The sequence below is a fragment of the Hevea brasiliensis genome, chromosome 11, assembly GCF_030052815.1.
Source record: "Hevea brasiliensis isolate MT/VB/25A 57/8 chromosome 11, ASM3005281v1, whole genome shotgun sequence".
Lineage (NCBI taxonomy): Eukaryota > Viridiplantae > Streptophyta > Magnoliopsida > Malpighiales > Euphorbiaceae > Hevea > Hevea brasiliensis.
Genome location: NC_079503.1, coordinates 95,409,232 through 95,429,242, shown reverse-complemented (window position 1 = coordinate 95,429,242; position 20,011 = coordinate 95,409,232). Strand labels below are relative to the sequence as shown.

The following is a 20,011-nucleotide window of genomic DNA, read 5'->3' as shown; positions in this document are numbered from 1 at the left end:
ATATATATATATATATATATATATATATATTTCAACATAAAGTGTTGTTTGTCAATAATGGAATAGAACCTGAATGGATAAAAATAGCAATTTATAATTTATTATTATAAAACACAATTTTGGCTAAGGTTAATTATCATTAGCCATAATGATCTACGTAATTCAATAATTAAATATTTATGTATAAATTATAAAACACAATTTTGGCGAACGTTAATTATCATTAGCCATAACGTTCTACGTAATTGAATAATTAAATATTTATGTACATTTTTTTATTCATAATTATATTCAATAAAAACTTATAATTTTATAAAAAAAAATCTTGGCATAATCCAAAATTTCCTTCTTTACTATTTTCAAGTCTAATATTATTAAAAATAATTTTAACAATAATTAATTATTGCTAATGATTTTTTTTGTGTTTTAATTTTAAAAAATTACCCATAATTCTATCCATGGTACAACACTACCATTCAGACTGCTAATGAGTTTTTTTGAGTTTTTTTTTCGATCCCATGAGAATTGGAATTAAATATCAAAAACACAAGCTCATCCTCGTATTATTTACTGTTAAATTAAAATATTATTTAATTAATTAATACAAAATAAAATAAATTTACAAATGTGATCTAAGGCAAACAAATCACATATTACAAGTCAATAATGATAAATATTAGTGAAATCTTGACTTCACATGAACTAATCCAATTCAATTTTATTTGATTGATAATTCACTTTTAATTAGCTAATAAAGAAAAATAATCCTAAATTATTTTTATATTCTCTCAAGTCACACCAAACGTATTAATTAAAACCTACTAACTATCTCCCAATAGAAATAGCAAATCTAATTAATTGATTAACTCTTGGATCAATCAATTAAAATTCTACACAAGTCAATTTTTTTGTTTTCGCTCTAACTATTATTCTTATAAAATTTATTATTATTTATAAATTCATAATTTTTTTTCAGTATTAGTTATGAATTGACAAAAATTAATACGTAAAAATATTAAATACAAACAATAAATAATTACATTGATAACGAAAATCAAATCAAACAAATTAAAATAAATCTCGGACGACATCAAAATCCTCTAAATAAAAATTCAGTTTGACATAATGAAAAAAATCAAAACCCAATTCATTTGATTCAACATATAAAGAATCCATCCTAAGAATGAAACTAAATATTTAAAATAAAAATAAATTGGGAAGAGAAATAAAACTCTAGCTAGGGCCTTCAAATTCTGTAAATGTCTCTCTAAAATCTTCCAGTTGTTCCTCTTTGAATTCCCATTCTCCCGCTGCTTTGTGAACTGTCGGCCAAAGATGCTCCTCTTGTACTTGTTATATTGAAGAATCCCATCTTGAGACCTAATTGAGCCCAACTTTCACGAGACAAAAGTCGAAATGGGCCTACATCCTTCAACTGCTTGGCCGTATTCATTTTTCGCGGTTTTGTGTCTTTCTTGACTCCATGGTCCACATTTTAAACTCTTTCTAATGCAAATGCACATGTTGGAGATGCCAAACACATGGCTTGAAAACCATTACAAAAAATTCATAAGAGGCACAATTTTTTTTTTAAGTGAAAATAAAAAGCTCTCGAGGGTAATGGTCATTATCCCTAGTCCGTGGTTAAACAGTTTTTCATTAGTATCTGATTTAATTCATTCCATAGAGAGACCTACCATCAAGCTATAATAAATTCTTGAAAAGTTGTAAGTATGAAATATCTGTAGTCGATTCACTCATCGCCTTAAGTGGAGATAATTTTTAGCCTCTATGCAGAGGTGAGAAATCGATCCGAGGTCTGACGCTTCTAACTCCCAAAACTTACCACTAAGCTACCATACTCGGTGATTCGTAAGAGACACATGTAATATAAACTCAACTCAACTAAGCCTTTATCCCAAGAATTTAGGTTCAGCTATATGGATTCTCTTTCTCCATTCTAAATGATTTTGGGTTAAATCCTCAGAAATGTGTAATGCTTATAGGTCATGTTGTACTACTCTCATTCAAGTCAATTTAGGTCTACCCATTCTTTTCCTTCTATCCTCTAACTTAATGTGCTCCACTTGTCTAATTGGAGCCTTCGTATGTCTACGCTTCACATGACCAAACTACCTCAATCTCCCTTCTCTCAACTTATCCTTAATTGGTATCACTCCTACCTTTTCTTTAATACTCTCATTACGGATTTTATCTAGTCAAGTATGACCATTCATCCACCTTAACATTCTCATCTCTGCAACTCTTATCTTAAATACATACGATTCATTCAGTGCCCAACACTCACTACCATATAACATGGTCGGTCGTATGGCTGTACGGTAAAATTTTCCTTTCAACTTATTGGGAATCTTGTGATCACATAAAACTTCCGTGGCACTTTTCCACTTCAACTATCTAGCTTTAATCTTATGACTAACATCCTCCTCACATCCCCCATCTACTTGAAGGATTGAGCTGAGATATTTAAAGTGATTACTTTGGGCAGTACCACTCCATCCAAACTAACTTCTTCCCTATCACCAGTTCAGCCTTCACTGAACTTGCAATGCATGTATTCTGTCTTCGTTCTACTTAACTTAAAACCCTTTGACTCTAGAGTACTTCTCCAAAGCTCTAGCTTTCTATTGACTCCTTCTCACGTCTCATCTATTAAAACTATATCATCTGCAAACATCATGCACCAAGGGATACTCTCTTGTATATGTTTCATTAATTCATCTAAAACTAATGTAAAAAGGTAAGGGCTTACAGCTGAACCTTGGTGTAATCCAATTGAGATAGGAAAATCTCTTGTGTCCCCTTCCACTGTTAGCACAATAGTAGTTGCTCATTCATACTTATCTTTTAATACTTGTATATATCTAATCGATACCCTCTTTTGTTCTAACACTCTCCATAAGACATCTCATGGAACACTATCATAAGCCTTCTCCAAATCGATAAAAACCATGTATAGATTTTTCTTCACGTCTCTATATTTCTCCATCAAGCTTCTAATGAGAAAAATCACTTCCATAGTTGAACGACCGGGCATGAAGCTAAATTAATTGGGAGAGATAGAAGTGTCATGATGTAGTCGATGTTCTACAACTCTCTCCCACAACTTTATAGTATGGCTCATGAGTTTAATTTCACTATAGTTTGAGCAACTCTGTATGTCTCCATTATTTTTAAAAATAGGTACTAAAATACTCCTCCTCCATTCATCAGGCATTTTTTTTTAGTTTAGAATATTATTAAATAATTTAATTAATAATGCTACTCCCATATCTCCCAAACACTTCCACAATTCAATTGGTATTCCATCGGGTCCACAGGCTTTACTCACTTTCATTCTCTTAAGTGCTTCATTTGCTTCTAAAGATATAATCTTTCTAATATAATTCACATTCTTTTCTATTGCTCTGTAGTTTATATTCACGCTATTACCACTTTAACTATTGTTAAAGAGATCATTAAAATATTTTTTTCATCTTTCTTTAATGTCCTCATCTTTCACCAATACTTTTCCTTATTTATTCTTAATGCACCTAACTTGATTGAGATCTTGATATTTCTTTTCTCTCCTCCTTACTAATCTACAAATATCTTTCTCCCCTTCTTTAGTTCTAAGTTTCTCATATAACTTTTTAAAGGTCTGCGTTCTTGCTTGACTAACTGCCTTTTTTGCCTCTTTCTTTGCTATCTTGTACTGTTTATATGCCTCATTATTATCACACTTAGATAATTTTTTATACCATTCCCTCTTTCTCTTCACTGCTTTTTGTACTTCCTCATTCCACCACCATCTCTCTTTTGAGAGTGGTCTATGTCCTCTAGACTCTCCAAGTACTTTTCTAGCTACTTCTCTAATCTTTGATGCCATTTATATCCACATATCATTGGCCTCCACATCCAGCTTCCATGCTTCAGACTCGAGAAACTCATTTTTAAACTTCACTTGCTTTACTCCTTTGAACTCCCACCACTTTATTTAAGCTACACTTTTTCTTCTAACCTTACTTGGATTGTTCCTAAACTTGACATCCAAGACCACTAACCGATATTGACTTGTTAAACCCTCTCCCGGAATGACCTTACAATCCTTGCATAGAGCTCTATTTGACTTTCTGATTAAGAGGAAGTCAATTTGGCTTCTATGTTGCCCACTTTTAAAAGTCACTAAATGTTACTCTCTTTTTATAAAGTAGGTATTTGCTAGTATTAGGTCGTATGCCATAGCAAAATCCAGGATACTTTTTCCCTCTTCATTTTGGCTGCCAAAACCAAAACCTCCATGAACATTCTCATAACCTTACCTATCACTTCCCACATGTTCATTCAAATCTCCATCGATGAAAATATTCTCTTTATTCGGTATGTTTTGCATTAGATCATCTATATCTTCCCAAAACTTTTGTTTACTCTCACTATCTAGTCCTATTTGTAGGGCATAAGCACTAACTACATTTATTATTTCTCCTTCTAGTACTAGCTTTATCTTGTTCCTCTCCTTTTTAGTAAACCACAGTTTGTACCCTGAATTACCCACTTTCTTGCTTTCCTCTCCTACCCATTTAGTCTCCTGAATGCAGGCAATATTCACCCTTCTTTTTTCCAAGGTATCCACAAGCTCCATTAATTTTCTTGTAAGTGATCCAACATTTTTTTATTAATATACTTATCTAATTAATTTTTAAAATAAACAATTTATATATTTTGAGATTGTTAATATCAATGTTAGCAATAAAAAAAATAACATAAAAAAAGCTATCAAGTGGGAGCTCCACATGGATCTCTTCACCGGCTAAGTTTGTAACAGAATTGGCTGGGCAAATATACGTCACAGTGAATGCCAATATTGTACATTGGTCTTTAACATTAAGAAAAATGAACATAGATTGTCTCTTCAATGGTTAAATGAAAAAACCTTGAGAAAGTTACATTTCAAAGTCTCTCCACCACCTATTATAATAATAAAAAAATATCTTTTCTTTTTTACCGATAACTTATTGTACCATACAGCTACGCGCATCAACATTGGACTCAACTTGGGAACTGCTAGGGTTTCTTGGAAACATAGGATTTTTAAAAATTGTCATTTTTATTTTTTATAAAAATAGAGAAAAATCTGTGCGTGTATAAGAGCAGATTAACTTTTGAATGTTGAATATACACCATCACTAATGATGGTGCTAGGTATTGACTTGAAGCATCCTTTACCCTCCGCGGCGAAGAAGCTTAAGTCTACCCAGAATTTTCAAGCCATTAACGTCATTGACATATTGCCGTGTGAAATTGGGTAGACATGGCGAAATAGAATCGCCCTTAGTTGTCATTACTTTATGCAGAAGGATTAATTCCACATTTAGGTATATACGTCCAATCAATTAACAAATGTCATCTTAATTAAAAAAATTATGGTTGATCCCAAATATGAATTTACAAAACAAAATATCTCTTGCTATCTTTAACTTTTAAAATATTTCATAACGTATCTTAACTCTTTTAAATATTTTGTGACATATCTTAACTCAAGTGAAAATAAAATTAGGATATTATTCAGATTTTAGTTAATAAATTATTATATTAACGTGATTAAATGTCACACTATTTAATTTAGGAATCTCAAAGATATTTTAATTGTACTTTATAAAAGTCGAAGTATATAATAAAATATTTTAAAATTTTCAATGCTATGAAATTTTTTTAATAAAAATTAAGTGTGGAATGAAATATTTGATCATTTCCTGTACATTTCTCTTTTTCTATGAGATAAGTACATGTGGGTCCACTTTCACTTGTGCCCCTTTCCATGGGTTGTCTTTTGCGCTCATTTTTCTCGCTTTCAGATTTTTGAACTTTCCAGTAATTGAACTAGGATTCATTCAACACAGAAAGTTAGAAACAAACAATAAGTTTGCTTTGAAAGGTCGGAAAATGGGGAGGCAAATCAAGAAGTATCAAATTTACGTATTTATCCCTACAGATATTTTTTTTTTAAAGAAAAATGAAAAAAAAAAAGTGAAGAGAAAATCATTTTAGTTTTATTTAAAAAAGTAAAGAGAAAATATAAAATTTTCTTCCTTTACAGCTTAAACCTTCTTGTTTTCTTTCCTCCATAATATTGTCACATTGCTTGGTTTCAAATTTTAAATTTATAATTTTTATATTCCAGCAAGTTTTCTATTTATATATATATATATATATATATATATATATATATATATATATATATATATATATATATATATATATAATGCATTCCATAAAAATATGAATTTTTATTTCACATGAGTAAGGCCTAAAGCAATTACAACAGAGGAATTTTTTGCTATTTAAAATGTAAAAATAAAAAATAAAAAATTATTAGATGTATTAAAAACATTAAAATTACACTCACAAATATGTGGATTTCTTACTACATTATGAAAATTGAATTTTATATATATTTATGTGAATAAAAGAAAATTACTTCTAATATATTTATAATTTGTACAAAAAAAAATTCTTACCAACGGGTGTTTAGTATAAGTGATTGGCACTCTTATCCCTTAAGCGAAGTTGGATATTTGATTCTCATGAATAGAGACGATACCCATTAAGAGTGTTTTATTCCTTAGTGGGCTAAGTTGGCACGAACAAGATTAGTCTTGGTCAATTGAATTTGGATGCCCTGTGGAATATAAAAAAAAAAATAAAAATAAAAAAAATCTTTATTTTTTTATTTGATTTATGCTCAAATTTAAATTAAAATTTTTTTTATTTATATCTAATTTATCATGAATCTAAGGCATGAGATGTGGCGATATTCATCTATTAAATATATAAATTTCACATATTTGTATTTTGATTCATAGCAGTTCAAATTTAGCAATAATTTCCCTTAAATTAGAATAATCGCAGCCAAGTTAGCCAAATCAAAATGTCACACCTTATCCCTGGTAAGGCATGACATGTTCCTGCAACATACCTAATGAATTACCGAACTCCACCTACCGATAACCCTTTAGTTATGCTACAAAGGATTTTAAAACAAATCATAACTTTTTATCTTATCAATTCTTTTGCGGAAAACTGCATGAGAATAGTTAAAATTTCATGTAAACATTCATTGAAAATAATGATAGACTAAATATTGCAAAAGTTACATTTTCATAAGTCTCAAAGTAAAATACAAAATAGTTACAAACTCAAAATGTGATAGCAATGCAATGCTTTTAAATACAAACTGCTCAATGTCCGTACATCCATACATATAGGTACAAAATACATCAAAAGGAAATTACAGGGGTATACCTACGATATATACCCACAATCAAAACCAAAATGCTGCTTCCAAATCTCTCACTCAGCAGCCTTCTCCTTTCCCGTTCCTGCGACAGCATAAAAAAATTATCGCTGAGTATATCACTCAGTGGTGCACAACAAATAACTTTAAAACTTAAAATAAAGTAAAACTTGTCAAGGCATAATAAATCATATCCTTCTTAAGCATGCAAACATCACAATAGTTCTAAGTTCATAAGAGCCATTTATTGGAATAACATTTCAATGAGAAATCACACTTCATAAATCACAATTCACAAAGCATTAGTGTTGCTAACATGAACACACGGTTCAGGCCATGACACAAAATTTTAAGATCAGTACCGTATTGTACACTACGGCAAAGCAATCTCAACCTCACTAACCGTTATTAATGAGGGAAGGGCTAGCTAGCTAATGAGTACTTATGTAGTCTTACCCCACTAAACGTTATTAATGGGAGACATAATCAATATCAATTATCAACCCCAAGTAGCCGTTACTACTGGGGAGTTTCGAAAGAGACTGTCATGCTAATTATGGTTTCAAAAATAGTTTCCAAAAATTTTCCACTCAATAATCACATTTATACACCAATAAACACATTTAAATTCATCATAATATTCATATAAAGGTGACAACACCCAAATTTCTTAAATGCTAGAGAAAAACTATATTTCAGTCAAAGTAAACTTGCTCAAAGCAAACTCATTCAAATAAACACATTCCAAACAATTTACAAGTTTAAAAACGAAGAAAAGGTTAGTTGTGCACAAACCTTCAATGCTCTCCTTTCTCTTTACTCACTATTCCTTGTCCGTCCTAACCTCTTTCTCAATTGAAAATACACAAATAGAATGTCTCAGTACGCATCTCAATTGCTGCCAAGAACTCATTACATGAATGTCTAATGCATCCCAAATTAGCTTTGTAAATTTTAGAGAGTTTTGGTTTTGGACAGCTTGGTGCCCTAATCTTTGAACCCAATTTTTGCCTAGTTTCGATCATAATTTGATGAGGTATTCTTCATGAAAATTGTTCATCTGGGTCTTAACTTTATTTTCCTTTTTGAATCGCCTAATTTGGAGCTGGGTAGCTCAAATTATGACTAAAACACGGTTACTGTTTACGTTACTATTTACCCTACAGTTTCAGTTCTAGCAGATTTAACGATCCAACTTCGTTCAGCAATTTGATCAAGTTAAGTCTATAATTTGGTCTAATATTCTTCATAAGAAATGTTCTACTATGTCTTAGGTTTCCATCGGTTCAAGAATCACCTAAATTGAAGTTTTCTAGAGAGAGTTATGGCCATGCAAACTTTACTGTTCATATGATTAATCTGCAAATTTCCAGATTTTCTACAGATTTGGTGATTCAATTTTGCTTAGCAATTTGATTGGGTTAAGTCCATAATTTGGCCTTAATTCTTCATATGAAATGTTCTACTATGTTTTAAGTTTCTATCGGTTTAAGAATCACCTAAATTGGAGTTTTCTAGAGAGAGTTATGGCCATGCAAAGTTTACTATTCACGTGCCTAATTCTACAGGTTCCAAAATTTTGTCTCCAAGTTCAAGCCAAGTTTTAGGCAATTTCTGGGCAGTTCTGGGTTGGGTCTCTTCATGAAAATTCTAGTCCTATGTCTTAAGTTTCATTTCCAATTGGTTTCACACCAATTGGAGTTGTGTAGCTCAATTTATGGGCTATCAAACACACTGAACTCAGTGTGCAAATTCTGCCCTAGGTTCAAATTTTCATTTCTTCAATTATTCCCACTAACCAACCTCAATTCACATTTAATTCACCCAAAATGACTATAATTTAGCATTGACACATCAATGGCACTTCCTAGCACAAACCCCACAATTTTCAAACACCAAAGTTTGCAATTTTCCCTAATCCTACCATTTCATTACTTCCATTCATCAACCCAATGTCAATTCAAACTAAATAAACCTCAAATGATCATAATTTAACACTACACACCCCAATTTCACTCTCTAGCACCAAAGCTCCAATTTTCTCATGAACCCTAATCTCCCATAATTAAATTTATACACATTTCATGCAATTTCTTTGCCCTAATCATGTATACTACTTCAACTAAGCTTAATCTCATCATCAATTTTATTCAAAGACATCAAACCCTAACTTTTCTCCAATTTGGCCAAAACCCTAGTTTAGATTCCACACATGTTTTCTTTCATTTTCTTATAAAATTTCATCATAATCTAACTTAATTTAAGGTTTGTATAACTAACTGAGCATTAAAGAACTTACCTCATGATGACTTCCTTCCAACTCCCCAAATCTTCAATTTTCTTCTAATCTCTTGTTTCCCCTTTCTTTTAATCTCTCAATCAAAGATCTCTTTGATGTTTATAAATTAGATGGAAAACTCATGAAAGATAAGTAAGGGATTGAGCTTGGAGGATGGGTGCCTATGGAGGAGGAAGAAAGAAGAAGAAAGAAATAATGAAAGAGGGAGAGGGGAGGTGGGGCGGCATGAATGGGAGAGGAAGGGAGGGTTTTGTATTCTTTTATACCTATTTTATTTCTTTTAATTAACAATTGAATTTAATTATCAAAAGCCCATAAGTCATAATTTTAAATTTTGTTTTAATGAAAATGAAAATTTAAGTTTTCACTTCTTAAATTTCCCCTTACACATTTTTACTTGAATTTTTCCTCAAAAATTTATTCATAATTCAATTTATTATTTTCATTTACTTAAATTGACATTTTGGTCAAAAATCAACTCTTAAAGTGAATTGACCAAAATGCCGCTTATCGGGTCATAATCTCTCTTTTACAATATACCTGGTGAGTCCTTATATTTTTGGGTCACTTGAATTTTTATTGTGTCTATCTCAATTAATTTTCTATTTATTTTTGGTCCTCAATGTGTCTTTGAATAGTACTAATCACGGACAAAAAATGGTATTATTCATAACTCATAGGTTCGGGGTGTTACACAAAATCTTCATGTGTGGCCGTTGTGGGGTTTATAGTTATTAAACCCACATCAAACTAAATGTTTGAACCAATGAACTGGTGAATTGGCTATCAAATCAATCTAGGTTTATAATTAAACTAGATAAGAGAGTGACCTAGCATGATCCTGTCAACTCGGCGGTTGAATCAGTGAACCAGTGTAACCCAATTGACCTGACCAATTCAATTATTCAATATAATCTCTCTTTTATATATATATAATTTTTAGCATAAATAATTGAACTCAAAATACCATAAAATGTTTTTAAAATCAAAATCAATTGAACTAATTAAGTAACTATGTATTTTTTATTTCAATATATTTATTTTTTAATATATACTTAATATTTCATAAATATTGAAAAAAAAATTATACATTTAGAAAATTTTTTATGCATTATATTACTTAAATATTTTTATATAAAATTTAAAAATACTATTAAAATGTATTAAATATAATTTAATAAATATTAAAGTCTTATTTTAAATAATTAAAATTTAATTAATTATATTTATTTATTTATATTAATTTGTGTTATATTTAATTAATTTTAATTAATTTATATATTTAATTAATTTTTAATAACTCACTTATTGAACCAGTGATCCATTCACTCATTTCTTTGCCGGCTCAGGTTTCGGAAGGGGTTTAATAACACTGGTGGGGTTGTTTATGCTAGAATTTGTGTACATTTTGTTTTTTAATCCTCTGAAAAAAAACAAAAAAAGTGGCATTCTCAATGTCATCCATGGCATGACTTACTTCCCATATTAACATGTATATAATGAAATTCATATATAAAATATGTGGCGTTCTGAGTATATATATGTGTAAAAGAACGAGTAAACATGCTCATCAAAATGCGTGCTCTTACATTATCCTTCATAATCCTACTCTCCTTGCTGCTAAGCCTTAGCATGACAATTGATGCACAGGTCACTTACCGTTATCATATTTGCACAAACTCAACTACTTTCACCAGAAACAGCACCTACCAGGACAATCTAAATGTCCTCCTCATTTCTCTGTCCTCCAATTCAACCATTAGCAATGGGTTCTATAACACCTCTACCGGGCAGAACCCTGACAATGTCTATGGCCTCTTTCTCTGCCGTGGTGACCTTAGCACCGATATTTGCAAAGATTGTGTCACCTTGGCCACCCGAGAAATTGTCCAACTCTGCCCCACCCAAAAAGAGGCCATAGTATGGTACGATGAATGCTTACTACGTTATTCAAACCAGTTCATCTTTTCCCGTATGGCCCAAGAACCTGTTGTTTACTTGCTCAACTCACAGAATATAACAGATCAAGGACGTTTTAACGAGCTATTGATGACCACTATGGACGTTACAGCTTCACAGGCCGCAAACACTTCGTCAGGTGCTAAAAAGTTCGCAATCAAAGAAGTGAATTTTACAGAGCGTCAAAACCTCTACACCCTTGCGCAGTGCACGCCCGACCTTTCTGTTTCTGATTGTCGTCAATGTCTTCAGACAGCTATGTCTCGGTTGCCAGGTTGTTGTAGTGGAAAGCAAGGAGGAAGAGTCTTAGTTCCAAGTTGTAATATTCGGTATGAGATATATGTGTTCTTCAATGAAAGTGGTGTGGTGCTTTCTCCTCCCTCTCCTCCCTCTCCTCCAGGTGCAACAAGACCACAAGGTACAAGTTGACTTATACTGTTTAAGTTTAATAAATGATCATTTCCTTGGGGCCAGTGGCTGTTGTTGAAAGTTATCCTTATAGGAAAGTGACGATATTATCTACGTGATATTTCTCGATTTAAGCAGGAAAAAGCGGCATCTCAGCTGTTACAATTGTCGCCATTGTTGCTCCAATTTCTATCTCTATTGTGCTTTTTTGCGTGGGCTACTGTTTGCTAAGGAGGCGGGCAAGAAAGAAGTATGACGCTATACAGGAAGATGGTAAATAATTATTCAATTTCTTCTTCTAAGAATGGAAGCAATGTTCTTTTTTTATGGTTTTGTTCTTTGCTTTTTTTGCAAAGAATTCACTGAACTCAGTAAACATGTCCTTGGTTTTTATGTAGGTGGAAATGAAATTTCAACTGTGGAGTCTTTGCAATTTGATCTGAGCATAATAGAAGCTGCTACAAATAACTTCTCTGATGGTAACAAGTTAGGTGAAGGTGGATTTGGTGCTGTTTACAAGGTGGGTAATTATTAATAAATTAATGATTATAAATTTTGTGCATTCTAAGACAATTAATCTAAGTAGTTTGGAGAAGGGTCTAACAATTCGTGGAAGTAAACTCCCAGGGCATACTTCCTAATAGGCGAGAAATAGCTGTGAAGAGACTATCAAGAAGCTCCGGTCAAGGGGCAGTCGAATTTAAAAATGAGGTGTTATTGTTAGCCAAACTTCAACACAGAAATCTTGTGAGGCTGATTGGATTTTGCTTGGAGGGAGAAGAAAAGATTCTTGTCTATGAATTTGTACCCAACAAAAGCCTTGACTACTTTCTTTTCGGTCAGTTTCTTGTAAACATATTATTGTGTGTGTTGTATCTAACATATGCAGACCTGAGTTAAATGTTTGATTTCATGTGGATATGTAGACCATGAAAAGCAAGGACAACTGGATTGGGAAAGACGTTACAAAATCTTAGGAGGAATTGCTAGAGGGTTTCTTTATCTTCATGAGGATTCTCGACTTAGAATTATTCATCGCGACCTTAAAGCTAGCAATATTTTGTTAGATGAAGATATGAACCCAAAAATATCAGATTTTGGTATGGCCAGAATTTTTGGAGTTGATCAAAGTGAAGGAAATACAAATAGAGTTGTTGGGACATAGTAAGCTAATTTAAAACTTTTCCTATTTGCTCTGCTTACTCTAGATTTATGAATTCTGCCAAATCATTAACCTTCTGTTTGAAATTTAAAATTTTATAAAAATTTCATTCAATTGATTTTGTTTTAATCAATTCTTTTAGAATAAAAGAATTTAATTCTTTTTAACTTAAAAAAAATATTTTCACAGAAATGAAAATTAAATATTATTATGTGAGAATTCAATTAAATTCTTTTCTAACAAATAATTTATTCCAAACAAAGCATAAAAAAAAAAAATGAAAAGATAGCATCATATTCATGCTCTTATTAATTCCACTCTAGAAAATTCAAGGTGAGTTTCTTCATATCAGCATACATGCTTCAGTGAGTTTTAATTAGTTGATATGCTCTGTTCAGAATAATATTTACTAGCATCAATTAGGTTGATTTTTTTAATTATTGCAAGGCTCATTAAGAGAAATTATGTTGTCTTTGTACCAACATTGCTCTGTCTGTTTTGATTTAGTGGATATATGGCTCCTGAATATGCAATGCATGGACAATTCTCAGTGAAGTCAGACGTGTACAGCTTTGGTGTCTTAGTTCTTGAAATTATAAGTGGAAAGAAGAATAGTTCTTTCCATCAAATAGATGGTGCTGACGACCTTATGAGCTGTGTAAGTATGAAGTTTTTCCCCTATGTCATAAAATGAAATATGATTAAATAGAGGGCTAAAGCTAGCTGCAACTACATGGACATAATTACTTGGAACTTTTGTAGGTATGGAAACACTGGAAAAATGGGACACCTTTGGAAGTGTTGGATCCAATTTTGATAGATTCATATTCAAGAAATGAAGTCTTAAGATGCATCCAAATAGGGTTGTTATGTGTTCAGGAAGATCCAGCTGACAGACCAACAATGGGAACAGTAGTTTTGATGCTTAACAGTTATTCTGTTACTCTTCCAGTGCCTCGACAGCCAGCATTTGTTCTCAACAGCAGATCAGGGCAGAGCTTGACACTGAAGGCTTTGGAGTCAGATCAATCTACTAGCAAGTCAGCGCAATTGTCTGTTGATGAAGCATCGATTACTGAAGTATATCCTCGATAGTGACAAGCTGAGATTTCATCAAAAATAAACAAATTGATCTTCACTCTATAGTTGCAGATTGCCATCATTCAAGGATCATATTGTATTTAAATCCTTTTTTTTAAAGCACTGGAAATGTTTTACTTAGAGGAATTCTCAGCTAGGTGATCAAGTTTCAACAATCTTCCCAACCAAAATTGTACTGAAATACCATATCATCAAATAGCAATTTATTTCTCTGAATGCAGAATGTAACCAAATAGAAATTGCCTAGCATTTTCCGGCAATTTACAGAGCCAAACATTTTTCAATGTGAATTCTTAAGGGGTAATAGTCCAAAAATACAAGCTGTAGAATATGTTTACGCTTCGGAGAAATAATACTGTGCAAAACCCCAACTTGGAAATTTTGCTAGGAATTCTTGGAAACATAGGATTTTTAAAAATTGTCATATTGTTATAAAAATGGAAAGAAAATCTGTGCATGTGTAAGCGTAGATTAACTTTTGAATGTTGAATAGACATTATTACTAATGATGGGGCCAGGTATTGACTTGAAACATGCCTTACCCTTCACGGCAAAGAAGCTTAAAGTCTACCATGAAAATTTTAAACTATCAATCCAGCTTTGATATATGGCCCTGTGCAGACATGGTGAAATGGAATCGCCCTTAGTTTTGTCATTTCTGTAAGCAACGCAGGCTTTTTTCAACAAACAGGTAATGTAAGTAATAAGTACAGGTGGGTGAGATGAAAGTCGTTAGCACTTATGTCCCTTTCCAATTCCATGGGTCGTTCTTTGCTTCCTTCTTCTAGCTTTTTGATTTTTCCATTAACTGAACTAGGACTCATTCAACCACAGAGAAAGTTAGAAGCAAAAAATAAGTTTGCTTAACGGGAGGCAAGTCAAGGAAGGTTAAATTTACGTATTTATCCCTATATATATATTTTTAAGAAAAGAAAAATTAAAAAGTAAAAAAAAATCAATTTCTAGAGTTTTATTGAAAAAAAGTAAAGAGAAAATAATCAAAATTTTTCCTCCACTGTTTAAACCTTCCTGGTTTTTTTCCCCCTCCATATTATTGTCACACTGCTTGGTTTCAAATTTTAAATTTATATTTCAGAAAGTTTGCTGTTTACACACACATATATATATATATATAGGCCTAAAGCATTTAGAACAGAGGTATTAAATTTTATTTTTGTGGGTGCAACTTTTTAATATTATTTTATAATTTAATTTTGCTATTATAAATGTAAAAATATTTATTAAATTCATTCAGAACACTACAAATGAAATTAGGATACTTTTCATGTTCTGATTAACATATCGTCATGTCGCGCTATTGGAGTTCACATTTTTTAGTGTTTGAAGATCTTAAAAATATTTTAATTTTACTTTATAAGAATTGATATCTTGAGATTTTTTGACAAATTCAGGGTAAAATAGTGTATTTGATCAAAATTAAATTCTAATGTGAGTGAAATAGCACAGTTTTTAATACATTTTATAATTTATAAAAAAAAATCATATTTATTTTTTTTTTAATTTCCACTCAAATTTAAATTAGAAACTTTATTCTATATGCTAACAATACCTAAAACATACATTATCCCTTTTTTTTTTTAATTATGTATTTGTGTTTTTAATAAATCAAAACTAGTCAATAAGAAGACGCAGTGAGCCAACTCAAGATCTCCACGTGTGGCCGTTGTGGAGTTGCTCACGCTAGAATTTGTGTCGGCCCCGTTTTTTTTTTTTTTTTTTTTAATTTTTTTCCCTCCGTTTGAAGGAAATTAAAAAGGTTATTCATGACAAGGATAACGCCTACCAAAAGCCAATATATATACACACACAAAACCTGGGAAGTAGAGCTTTCCGGTTGTCCCCCAACAAGAACGAGAGGAAACATGCTCACCAAAATGCATACTCTTGCATCCTTCATACTCCTACTCTCCTCGCTTCTCAGCCTTAACATTACCACTGAAGCACAGGTCACTTACCGTTATCATTATTGCACAAACTCCACTGCTTTCACCAGAAACAGTACCTACCAGGATAATCTAAATGTCCTTCTCTCCTCTCTTTCCTCCAATTCAACCCTCAGCAGTGGGTTCTATAACAGCTCTACTGGGCAGAACCCTGACAATGTCTATGGCCTCTTTCTCTGCCGTGGTGACCTTAGCACCGATGTTTGCAAAGATTGTGTCACCTTGGCCACCCAAGATATTGTCCAACTCTGCCCCACCCAAAAAGAGGCCATAGTATGGTACGATGAATGCTTACTACGTTATTCAAACCAGTTCATCTTTTCCAGTATGGCCCAAGAACCTGTTGTTTACTTGCTCAACTCACAGAATATAACAGATCAAGGACGTTTTGACGAGCTATTGATGACCACTATGGACGATACAGCTTCACAGGCCGCAAACGCTTCGTCAGGTGCTAAAAAGTTCGCAATCAAAGAAGTGAATTTTACAGAGCGTCAAAACCTCTACACCCTTGCGCAGTGCACGCCCGACCTTTCTGTTTCTGATTGTCGTCAATGTCTTCAGACAGCTATGTCTCGGTTGCCAGGTTGTTGTAGTGGAAAGCAAGGAGGAAGAGTCTTAGTTCCAAGCTGTAATATTCGGTATGAGACATATAAGTTCTATAATGCAACCGGTGTGCTACCTTCTCCTCCAGGTGCAACAAGACCACAAGGTAAAGGAGAATCTATTAATTATAGTTAAGAAGCCTGGCCAATCTACTTGGTCTGTCATAAATTACTCTAAATGAAGGAAAATGATCCATAACCTACTCTGTTTATATAATTAGATTGAAATTGAAGATCAGTTAATAAGGTGATATGCCCAATAAATAATTACCCTGAATCATGCATGTTTGTTCTCAAGCAGGAAACAGCGGTGTCTCAAAAGCTACAATTATAGCAATTGTTGCTCCAATTGCTGCGTCTATTGTACTCATCTGCATGGGCTACTATTTACTATGTAGACGGGCAAGAAAGAATTATGGCTCCATACGGGAAGATGGCGGTAAAGAATCATAAATTTCTTTTCTTAGAAAAAAAAAATAATCTCAGTGTCTTTTTATGTGTTTTGTAAAAGAACTGAATCAATTAGTTATGTGCTTGGTTTATATATATCTGCAGCTGACAGTGAAATTACAACAGTCGAGTCCTTGCAATTTGATTTGGGTACAATAGAAGCTGCCACAAATAATTTCTCCAATGATAATAAATTGGGTGAAGGTGGATTTGGTGAGGTTTATAAGGTAAGAGATTATTATTATTATTGTTATAATTAATGATTTTGCATTCAAAAAAGAGTGCACACTAACTCAAAAGAAAGGGTAAGAGACTGTCTAACATAGGTAAGTTCTCAGGGTAGATTCTTTAATGGACAAGAAATAGCCGTGAAGAGGCTGTCAAGAAGTTCTATGCAAGGTGCAGAAGAATTTAAGAATGAAGTCATGTTGGTAGCCAAGCTTCAACACCGAAATCTAGTGAGGCTGCTAGGATTTTGCCTTGAAGGGGAAGAAAAGATTCTGGTTTATGAATTTGTGCCCAACAAAAGCCTTGACTACTTTCTATTCGGTCTGGATCTTCTAAATAATTGACTAATTGTCTTTTATCATGATTCATGAATACGTAATTCCCATAGTTAATGATATGATCTTGTTTCTTCTAGATTATGCAAATTTCTTCTTCTTCTGAATTTAACATCCCTGCAATTTTGTTTGGATGTTTGATCTCATAAATTTGTAGACCCTGAAAAGCGAAGGCAATTGGATTGGCCAAGGCGTTACAAGATAATAGAAGGAATTGCTAGAGGAATTCTTTATCTCCATCAGGATTCTCGCTTCAGAATTATACATCGTGATCTTAAAGCTAGCAATATTTTATTAAATGAAGATATGAATCCGAAGGTTTCAGATTTTGGTATGGCTAGGATTTTTGGAGTTGATCAAACTCAAGGAAATACAAATAGAATTGTTGGAACATAGTAAGTTAGCAATTTTCATTTTTCTACATACTTTAGATCATTCAATAATTGTCAAACAAACATTGGAAGAGAGGAGAAAAAATGATCATCAATGGCATACCTCCCTCAATACTCAAAAAAACAAAAAAAAAAAAAAAATCGTTAATTAATCCTTATGCAGGATCATGTATAGCTGAACTCTTCATTTACTCTATCTGCGCTGCTTGTAAACAGTGGATACATGTCTCCGGAATATGCAATGCATGGACAGTTCTCTGTCAAGTCAGACATGTACAGCTTTGGTGTCTTGCTTCTTGAGATTATTTGTGGAAAAAGAAATAATTCTTTCTATCAAACGGAAGGGGCTGAGGATCTCGTCAGCTATGTGAGTATAAAGTTCACCCCTCCCCCCTCTTGCTAAAGTATTCATCTTCATCCCCACCAGGCAATAAATAGGAGAAACAGAATCTGTGGAAATAAATATTTCAACTTTTGCAGGTCTGGAAACAATGGAGAGATGAAACACCTATGGAAGTACTAGATCCAGTTCTGACAGATTCCTATTCAAGAAATGAAGTCTTAAGGTGCATTCAAATAGGCTTGTTATGCGTTCAGGAAGATCCTGCTGACAGACCGACAATGGCAAAAGTTGTTCTCTTGCTCAACACTTACTCTGTTACTCTACCAGTGCCTCAACAGCCAGCATATTTTCTCCACAGCAAATCGGGGCAGATTATGCCAATGAAAGGGTTGGATTCGGAACAATCTAGTAACAAGCCTGTGTCATGGTCTATCGATGAAGGATCAATTACTGAAGTATATCCTCGTTAGTGAATGTCATCGAATTTTTCTTGGAGGTAAGTGATAGAATACATTAACAGACTCGATCATGTGATGAAAACTTTTCTAATTTCAAATAACAATTTCAATCATCAGTAATTTCATCTTGTTATTATTTTTATTACACTGTATTACAATACAACATGACCTTTTTTTTATTTAAATTAGAAGAACTGCAAATTTTTATATTTTGAATTAGTTCAAAATATTATTCAATCTCTAAATACTCATCAAATTAAGTCGACTTGAATTTAATTATTTCGAGAATATTTCATCGAATGGAGTTAAAGCTTAATAGGCAAGTCAAATTTCAAGTTTTAGAATTTATTCTAACTGCTTCACTCGGCTGATTACATCACTAGGCATTATTCGTCAAAAGACAAGTCGCTTTCTGTTTTCGTAATGTCCATCCGTATCTTGTTAAGTAAATGGCCCTCTTGTTCTTGTACACAAACGTCATGTGCGAAAAAATGATGGATTTAAGCACTTAATGTCCGATAGCACTGTCATGAAAACGACAAAATGAGAGTCGAATATATATATAACTTTGAAATCATTACTATTTATATAAAAAGGAAATAGAAATTTTTGAATGAAAAATTAATTTAATAATAAGAAAGATAATAGAAAAAAAAAAAAAAAAAGATTACAAAGTGGATATGGGACTAAAAAAAAAAATTCAATCAACTAATTTTTTAAAGGAAATTTTTACTTATAATTGTTTTATTTTGAACTCAAAATATAAATATGTGAGATCTATATATTTAATAAGTAAATTTTATACATTCATAATGGACCAAATTTATTTTTCAATTGATATAATCCCATTATATATTTGAAATTGTCAAATTAAAAAAAATAATCATAATAACATTTAAGGAATATAAAACTAACTTCATAAAAAAGACATTTGCCTGAACTATGATATCACAATAGATTACTTCTAAGCATAATATACATACACAATATTATAACCAAATTGGAGTTAACTT

At 32.3% G+C, this 20,011-nt stretch overlaps 3 protein-coding genes across 3 annotated transcripts; all 3 read left to right on the top strand.

Moving 5' to 3' along the window:
• Positions 1 to 11,168: 11,168 nt before the first annotated feature.
• Positions 11,169 to 12,937, top strand: LOC131170367 (cysteine-rich receptor-like protein kinase 10). Its single transcript, XM_058129418.1, has 5 exons — positions 11,169 to 11,970; positions 12,099 to 12,233; positions 12,317 to 12,480; positions 12,588 to 12,809; positions 12,887 to 12,937. The coding sequence occupies exons 1-5, from the start codon at positions 11,169 to 11,171 to the stop codon at positions 12,935 to 12,937; spliced, it is 1,374 nt and encodes a 457-aa protein (XP_057985401.1).
• On the top strand, positions 12,560 to 14,531 carry LOC131170697 (cysteine-rich receptor-like protein kinase 10). The gene is made up of 3 exons (XM_058130396.1): positions 12,560 to 13,124; positions 13,630 to 13,780; positions 13,885 to 14,531. The coding sequence occupies exons 1-3, from the start codon at positions 13,036 to 13,038 to the stop codon at positions 14,215 to 14,217; spliced, it is 573 nt and encodes a 190-aa protein (XP_057986379.1). The 5' UTR covers positions 12,560 to 13,035; the 3' UTR covers positions 14,218 to 14,531.
• A 1,552-nt stretch (positions 14,532 to 16,083) lies between these two features.
• Positions 16,084 to 18,201, top strand: LOC131170699 (cysteine-rich receptor-like protein kinase 10). Its single transcript, XM_058130399.1, has 5 exons — positions 16,084 to 16,899; positions 17,091 to 17,228; positions 17,348 to 17,469; positions 17,581 to 17,791; positions 17,963 to 18,201. Exons 1-5 carry the CDS (start codon positions 16,107 to 16,109, stop codon positions 18,199 to 18,201), a joined length of 1,503 nt encoding a protein of 500 aa, XP_057986382.1. The 5' UTR covers positions 16,084 to 16,106.
• The last annotated feature ends 1,810 nt before the right edge of the window (positions 18,202 to 20,011 follow it).

Excerpts from the sequence above, each read along its gene's own strand:
- LOC131170367 (XM_058129418.1), top strand. The coding sequence starts at position 11,169 with ATGCGTGCTCTTACATTATCCTTCATAATCCTACTCTCCTTGCTGCTA. Across the intron at positions 11,971-12,098 it reads AGGTGCAACAAGACCACAAG|GAAAAAGCGGCATCTCAGCT; the intron begins GTACAAGTTGAC and ends CGATTTAAGCAG. Across the intron at positions 12,810-12,886 it reads TTCTTTTCGGTCAGTTTCTT|ACCATGAAAAGCAAGGACAA; the intron begins GTAAACATATTA and ends GTGGATATGTAG.
- LOC131170697 (XM_058130396.1), top strand. The coding sequence starts at position 13,036 with ATGAACCCAAAAATATCAGATTTTGGTATGGCCAGAATTTTTGGAGTT. Across the intron at positions 13,125-13,629 it reads AATAGAGTTGTTGGGACATA|TGGATATATGGCTCCTGAAT; the intron begins GTAAGCTAATTT and ends GTTTTGATTTAG. Across the intron at positions 13,781-13,884 it reads CTGACGACCTTATGAGCTGT|GTATGGAAACACTGGAAAAA; the intron begins GTAAGTATGAAG and ends GAACTTTTGTAG.
- LOC131170699 (XM_058130399.1), top strand. The coding sequence starts at position 16,107 with ATGCTCACCAAAATGCATACTCTTGCATCCTTCATACTCCTACTCTCC. Across the intron at positions 17,229-17,347 it reads TGGCTCCATACGGGAAGATG|CTGACAGTGAAATTACAACA; the intron begins GCGGTAAAGAAT and ends ATATATCTGCAG. Across the intron at positions 17,792-17,962 it reads CCTTGACTACTTTCTATTCG|ACCCTGAAAAGCGAAGGCAA; the intron begins GTCTGGATCTTC and ends ATAAATTTGTAG.